The sequence below is a fragment of the Crotalus tigris genome, unplaced genomic scaffold (genome assembly GCF_016545835.1).
Source record: "Crotalus tigris isolate CLP2741 ecotype Arizona unplaced genomic scaffold, ASM1654583v1 scf7180000021707.115196, whole genome shotgun sequence".
Classification (NCBI taxonomy): Eukaryota; Metazoa; Chordata; class Lepidosauria; order Squamata; family Viperidae; genus Crotalus; species Crotalus tigris.
In genome coordinates this window covers 84,641-92,084 of record NW_024098642.1, presented here as the reverse complement: position 1 = coordinate 92,084, position 7,444 = coordinate 84,641, and the positions used below count along the sequence as shown (strand labels likewise).

General features: G+C 46.1%; 1 protein-coding gene across 1 annotated transcript in view; it reads right to left on the bottom strand.

The window, feature by feature from the left end:
* Positions 1-361: 361 nt before the first annotated feature.
* MASP1 (mannan binding lectin serine peptidase 1) overlaps positions 362-7,444 on the bottom strand; it is a 78,677-nt gene continuing 71,594 nt past the window's right edge. Inside the window, exons 13-16 of the mRNA XM_039318943.1 lie at positions 4,743-4,928; positions 3,503-3,570; positions 1,582-1,681; positions 362-656 (exon numbers count right to left, since the gene is read on the bottom strand). Of these exons, the coding sequence (XP_039174877.1) occupies positions 466-656; positions 1,582-1,681; positions 3,503-3,570; positions 4,743-4,928 (545 nt within the window). The 3' untranslated portion in view covers positions 362-465. The remainder of the gene's footprint in view (positions 657-1,581; positions 1,682-3,502; positions 3,571-4,742; positions 4,929-7,444) is intronic.

Here is a 7,444-nt window from a genome sequence, read left to right as displayed (position 1 = left end):
AGGAAAGAAGGAAAGAGAAGGAAAGAAGGAAGGAAGGAGGAAGGAAGAAAGAAGGAAAGAAGGAAGGAAGGAGGAAGGGAGGGGAAGGAAAGGAAGGAAAGGAAGGAGGAGGAAGGAAGGAAGAAGAAGGAGGAAGGAGGAAGGAAGGAAGGAGGAAGGGAGGAAGGAAGGAGGAAGGAAGGAAGGAAAGAAGGAAGGAAAGAAGGAAGGAAGGAAGGAAGGAGGGAAGGAAGGAAGGAAGGAAGGAGGGAAGGAAGGAAGGAGGAAGGAAGGAAGAAAAGAAGGAAGGAAGGAAGGAAGGAGGAAGGAAGGAAGAGGAAGGAAGGAAGGAGGAAGGGAAGAAAGGAAAAAGAAGGAAGGAAGGAAGGAAGGAAAGAAGGAAGGAAGGAAGGAAGGAAGGAAGGAAGGAAGGAAGGAAGGAAGGAGGAAGGAAGGAAGGAGGGAAAACTCTCCAGAGATCAGGCTTCAGGCCTCCATCTCAGCCACTTGCCTTATCCAAGGGAGGGATACGAGAACATTGGAATAGACCCCATAGCGGTTTTGCAAGCCGCACCCGTCGCCCCACGAGACGGTCCCGAGGAGTTGCCACTGGCCGGTCCGGTTGCTCCAGGCCACCATGGGACCCCCGGAGTCCCCACTGCAAGCGTCTTTCCCTCCTGAGGGAGACAGGGGAGAAGTCAAAGCATCCCCTCAATCCGCCCACATAATTTACCTCAGACGTTTCTGCTCCTCCCTGACACCCTTAAAGAAAGCTTTACTCATCACCGGGCTGGGGATCGTGGGCGTTACAGTCCAACGTCTCCCAACCGCCATTTCCAAAGACTGAGAGGCCTGTGTGCAGGCTGGTCCTCGGCTTACAACCACACGGGAGGCCAAAAAGGTCCCGTTGCTAAGCGAGACGCTTGGCGGGCGGATTTGGCTCCATTTTACGACCTCTCCTGCCGCCGCTGCGGAGCCGATCACTACAGCTGTGAAGTTAGTCCCACGCCTGTTAAGTGAATCGGGCTTCCCCTCATCGACTTGGCTTGTCGGAAGGTCATAAAAAGGGGGTCAGGTGACCCTGGGGTGGACACTGCAACCGTCATAGGTACACGCCAGTTGCCGAGCCTCTCAATTTTGATCACGTGACCACGGAGACGCTGCAACGGTTGTTAGTGTGAACAAAGGCCATGTTACTTTTTTCCACTGCTGTTGTAACTTCGGATGGTCATTAAATGAACGGTTGGGACACCGCAACCGTCATAAATATGACTCCGTTGCCAAGCAACAGGGTTGTTAAACGAATCCCCCATTGATTTTGCAAGGTCGCAAAAGGGGATCACGTGACACCCCTGGGACGTCATTAAATATGAGTCAGTCGCCAAGGGTCTGAGTCTTGATTCACGGGGATGCTGCAAGGGTCATATGTGTCAAAAATAATCATACATCACTTTTTTCAGCGGCGTTGTAACTTCGAATGGTCACTAAACGAACAGTCGCAAGCTGAGGACCGGCTCTATCCTCTCTCCGGGGCCCGCCAAATAGATGAGGGGGTGGTCTGCACACCCTTCTGGGATCCCCTTTTCCCCCCCACCCAATTACCTTGCTCCTCTCCGGCACAAATCATATCCCTTGTGACGGTTTTCTCCAACTTGGAGTAAGCTTCCTCACACGCCCGGTGGTCAATCAGAGGGATTTCGATCTGCGGAACAAAACCGAGGAAGCGACGGCTGTCTTTGGGACCCTGGGGAAGTGGGCCGGGGGATTCTGGGAGTGGAAGCCCACCCACCCACCCCCTCTTCAAATTGGCCCCACCCCCGTTGAGAGAGACTGTGCCGAAAGCTGGTCTGAAGCTTGTGTGAATGGTTTGTTGCAGACAGACTCGTTTTTGGGGGGTTAGTTGGAGGCAGCTTCGTGGGGCGCCTGACACGGCTTTTGTAACTTGCTAACTGACCTAGGGACTCGGTTCCTTTAATTTGATTTATTTTTCTCCCTTTTTAAAAAGGACGTTGGGGGGGGAACGTTCCTAAAATGGATAAGCAGGCTGGAGGTGACTGCTCCGGAGAAGAAAACGTTTGTCAGTACAAATTGGGGGTCCGGTTTAATCTCTTTTTGTGAACAAGGACAACCTTGTACTTTGGACCTGACGGTGGGATTTCCAAGCCCGGGACGGACTCCCACGTCAGTGGTCAAAAAAGTCAAAAGGATGGCCAAACCCACAACCTGTACACCCACGTGGCCTGGGAAAAGGAGCCAGGGTGTGATCCCCCTGCCTCTCTCTCTGTCTTTCGTCTTTACGGATGATGTAACCTCGTTTGGGGAATGAAACGTCTGCAAGAAAACCACCAAGCTCAGAGAGCACCAAGGATCCCACAGTCCTCCTCCTCCTCTTCCTCTACTTCCTCCTCCTCCTCCTCCTCCTCCTCCCCACTTTGCAAACTTCATCCCTTCTAGCACTGATGATGTTACATAGTTGGGCATGAAACGTCTGCAAGAAAACCACCAAGCTCAGAGAGCACCAAGGATCCCACAGTCCTCCTCCTCCTCTTCCTCTACTTCCTCCTCCTCCTCCTCTTCCTCTACTTCCTCCTCCTCCTCCTCTTCCTCCTCCTCTTCCTCTACTTCCTCCTCCTCCTCCTCCTCCTCCTCCTCCTCCTCCCCACTTTGCAAACTTCATCCCTTCTAGCACTGATGATGTTACATAGTTGGGCATGAAACGTCTGCAAGAAAACCACCAAGCTCAGAGAGTTCCAAGGACTCTACAGTCCTTTTCCTCCTCCTCCTCCTCCCCCCACATCACTCCCTCTTAGCACTGATGATGTAACCTAGTTGGGTCATGAAAGGTCTCCAAGAAAACCACCAAGCTCAGAAAGCACCAAGGACCCCACAGTCCTCCTCCTCCTCTTTCTCCTCCTCTTTCTCTTCTTTTCCTCTTCCTCCTCCTCTTCATCGTCCTCCTCCTCTTTTCCTCCCCCTCCCCTTCTCTTCTTCCTACCCTTTCTCCTCCTCTTCTTTTCCTCCTCCTCCTCCCTTCTAGCTCTGATGCTGTTCCCTAGTTGGGTTGTGAAACGTCTGCAAGAAAACCAACAAGCTCAGAGAGCACCAAGGACCCCACAGTCCTTTTCTTCTTCCTCCTCCTCCTCCTCCTCCTCCCCCCTCCCTCCCTCCCTTCTAGCACTGATGAGGTTCCCTAGTTGGGTCATGAAACATCTGCAAGAAAACCACCAGGTCAGAGAGCACCAATGGAACCCATCTATCTTCTCTCTCCTTCTCCCTCCTGACAGGTTGGAGATGGAATATTGGGGAGATCCCAGCTCCCCCTATTTCCTTGGCTGATTCCTCAAACACCCCCCAAGTAGAGATGGCTGCAGTCCTAGCGTCCTTGGGGTATCCCAGATAGGGAAAAGAGTTATCAAGGGCGGATGTCAAGGAGCGAGTCTCGGTGGGGACCCTCTTCCTCCTACCGAGAGATCAACACAGATCGATCGATAGATCGCCAGATCGGCGTGATCCGGTACCTCACCTCCATCAAGGCATCCGGGAGTCGTTGCAGTAACTGTTTCCCCCATCCACTGACGATGACCATGGCATCTGGGGGAAGGCAAAGAGACAGTGGTGTTACTCAGACAACCACTTGTCTGAGATAGTGTGTAGGTTCTCCGGCTTGAGCGGGGGGCTGGACTAGAAGACCTCCAAGGTCCCTTCCAGATTCTATTCTATTCTATTCTATTCTATTCTATTCTATTCTGTTCTGTTCTGTTCCGTTCCGTTCTGTTCTATTCTATTCTATTCCAATTCATTATTCTATTCTATTCTATTCTGTTCTGTTCCGTTCCGTTCCGTTCTGTTCTATTCTATTCTATTCCAATTCATTATTCTATTCTATTCTATTCTATTCTATTCTATTCTATTCTATTCTATTCTATTCTATTCTAATTATTCTATTCTTTCTATTGTAATGTTATCCTATCCTATCCTATCCTAATATTATTCTATTCTATTCTATTGTAATATTATTCTATTCTATTCTATTGTAATATTATTCTATTCTATTCTATTGTAATATTATTCTATTCTATTCTATTCTATTCTGTTCTGTTCTGTTCCGTTCCGTTCTGTTCTATTCTATTCTATTCCAATTCATTATTCTATTCTATTCTATTCTGTTCTGTTCCGTTCCGTTCCGTTCTGTTCTATTCTATTCTATTCTATTCTATTCTATTCTATTCTATTCTATTCTATTCTATTCTAATATTATTCTATTCTATTCTATTGTAATATTATTCTATTCTATTCTATTCTATTCTATTCTATTCTATTCTATTCTATTCTATTTTATTCTATTCCATTCCATTCTATATTCCTGTTCTGTTCTGTTCTGTTCTGTTCTATATTCTGTTCTATTCTATTCTATTCTAAGGTCCAAGGGCCCAACTTTTTTATTTTTTATATTATTATTATTATTATTATAATTATTATAATAATAATAATTATTATTATTATGTGAGTCAGTTAAGTGAGCTTGGCCTGCTTTACGACCTGTGATGCCAGTTGTCAACACTGCAGCTGTTAAGCGAGTAACACGGCTGTCTGCACCAAGAACACCCAGGACCCCACCCGACAGGTGTATCTTGAACTGTGCTCACAAGTTTGTAATAAACCTGAGAGGCTGTTTCCAAAATATTTCCCGGATGTGGCTGCTTTAAGAGGCATGGACTTCAATTCCCAGAATTCCCCAGCCAGCTGGTCTACCCCATCCCCACCTGTCTGGTGCGATCCATCTGGGAAGCAAATGGGCATCACGTATGTGTTCAGGGTGGCTTCTTCAGAGAGTTTGACCACAGCGATGTCATACTCAAACGTGGCTGCCTTGTAGGACGGGTGGATGTGGATGGTTTGAGGGTGGAGAATTTGCTCCGTGTCGTCTCGCCTCTGAGTTCTGTGCTTCCCTGTTGGGAGAGGAAGGCAGAGAAAGAAGAAGAACAGAATAGTAGAATTGGAAGGGACCTTGGAGGTCTTCTAGTCCAGCCCGCTGCTATCGGAGGAGACCCGATAGCAGAGGGGGCCAGGTCGTTCACCAAAGCACCAGAGGGAAGGAGGAGAAACAATGGTTGGAAGCTGATCAAGGAGAGAAGCAACCTGGAATTAAGGAGAAACTTCCTGACAGGGAAGACAATTAACCAGTGGAACAGCTTGCCACCGGAAATCGTGGGCGCTCCATCAGTGGTGATTTTTAAGAAGAGGCTAGAGTAGACAGTCACCTGTCTGAGATGGTATAGGTTCCCCTGCTTGAGCAGGGGGCTGGACTAGAAGACCTCCAAGGTCCCTTCCAGATTCCTATTCTATTCTATTCCATTCCTTATTCTATTCTATTCTATTCTATTCTGTTCTGTTCTGTTGTATTATTCTATTCTATTCTATTCTATTCTATTCTATTCTATTCTATTCTATTCTATTCTATTCTAAATGGCTGTCCAGTCTCTTCTTAAAAACTTTCATCCACAACTTCTAGAATTGGGATATGTCTAGTTTAATGAAGAGAACGACTAGGGGTGGACATGATAGCAGCCTTCCAATATTTGAGGGGCTACCACAGAGAAGAGGAGGGGATCTACCTATTCTCCAAAGTGCCTGAAGAAGGCAGGACAAGAAGCAACAGATGGAAACTCATCAAGGGGAGAAGCAACCTGGAACTAAGGAGAAACTTCCTGACAGTGAGAACAATTAACCAGTGGAACAACCTGCCCCCAGAAGTAGTGGGTGCTCCATCACTGGAGGTTGTTAAGAAGAGACTGGACAACTATTTGTCTGAAATGGTATAGGTTCTCCTGCTTGAGCAGGGGGCTGGACTAGAAGACCTCCAAGGTCTCTTCCAACTTTATTATTATTATTATTATTATTATTATTATATTGGAGATCATCGCACAGTCAGCCAGATGTTCAGACTGGATTTGGCATTTTGTCTACCTATCGAGTCCTTACCCAGGACCTGGGATAGGCAGATGTGGATGTTTGATGTTATTACAGGTATCGTCGCAGGATGGAAGCAGTTCCTAATAAGGCCGCCTTTTGCAATTGACTAATAGCGAATTTGTCAGTGCCAATGGTGTTCAAGTGGTGCTCCAGTGGTTTTGGGATTGCACCCAAGGAGCCTATTACTATTGGTACTACCCTTGCTTGCTTTTGCCACAGTCTTTCTATTTCTATTTGTAGGTCTTTGTATTTTGTTATCCTCTCCAGTTCTTTCTCTTCTATTCTGCTGTCTCCAGGCACTGCCACGTCCACTATCCAGACTTTTTTGTCTTTCTTATCGACAATTGTTAAGTCTGGGGTGTTATGTTGCAGGTGCTTGTCTGTTTGAATTCTGAAGTCCCAGAGCAGTTTAATTTTATCATTTTCTATGACTTTCTCTATTTTATGATCCCACCAGTTTTTGCTTACAGGCAAATGATATTTTTTGCAGATCTTCCAATGCGCCATTGTTGCTACTTTGTCATGCCGCTGCTTGTAGTCAGTCTGTGCAATTTTCTTGCAACAGCTTACCAGGTGGTCCACTGTTTCTTCAGCTTCTTTGCATAGGCGGCACTTACTGTCTGTTGCTGTCTTCTCAATTTTGACTTTGTATGCATTTGTCCTTAAGGCTTGGTCTTGTGCAGCCAGAATTAGTCCCTCGGTCTCTTTCTTCAATTTTCCTGCTCTTAGCCATTGCCAGGTTTTATTATTATCTGCTTTCCCAGCTATTTTTTTCATGTATTGGCCATGTATTGCTTTGTCTTCCCATGCCTCTATTCTGTTCTTCATTTGGTCTTTCTTGTAGGCCAGTTTGGTCTCTCCAGTAGTTAGTAAGCCTTCCGGATATACTAATTTCAGTGCATCTTCATCATTGTTCTTCAGATATTCTTCCAAAGCCATTTTTTCTTCTTCAACCATCTGATGTACTTGTAGCAATCCACGCCCACCTATTTGCCTTGGTAGTTAAAGTCTATCAATGTCACTGCGTGGATGAAGGGCATGATTCATTGTCATTATTTTTCTGGTCTGCCTATCCATTGCTTTTAGTTCTGCTTGAGTCCAGTCCACTATTCCAGCTGTGTACCTAATGACTGGGATTGCCCAGGTGTTGATTGCCTTTATGGTATTTCCTCCATTGAGTTTGGATTTTAAGATCTTCTTCACTCTCTTGATGTATTCACCTCTAATCTTTTTCTTGACTTCAGTGTGCTTGATGTTGTCAGCTTGAAGGATACCCCAAGTATTTGTAGTACTCTTCCTCATCCAGACTCTTAATGTTATTTTCGTGGGGCATCTTGATTCCTTCAGTTTTCACTATTTTTCCTTGTTTGATAGTAAGTGTGGCACATTTGTCCAAGCCAAACTCCATTACAATATCTTGGCTATATATACGGACAGTGTTGAGCAGCGATTCTATTTCAGATGATGTTTTTCCATACAGCTTCAGATCATC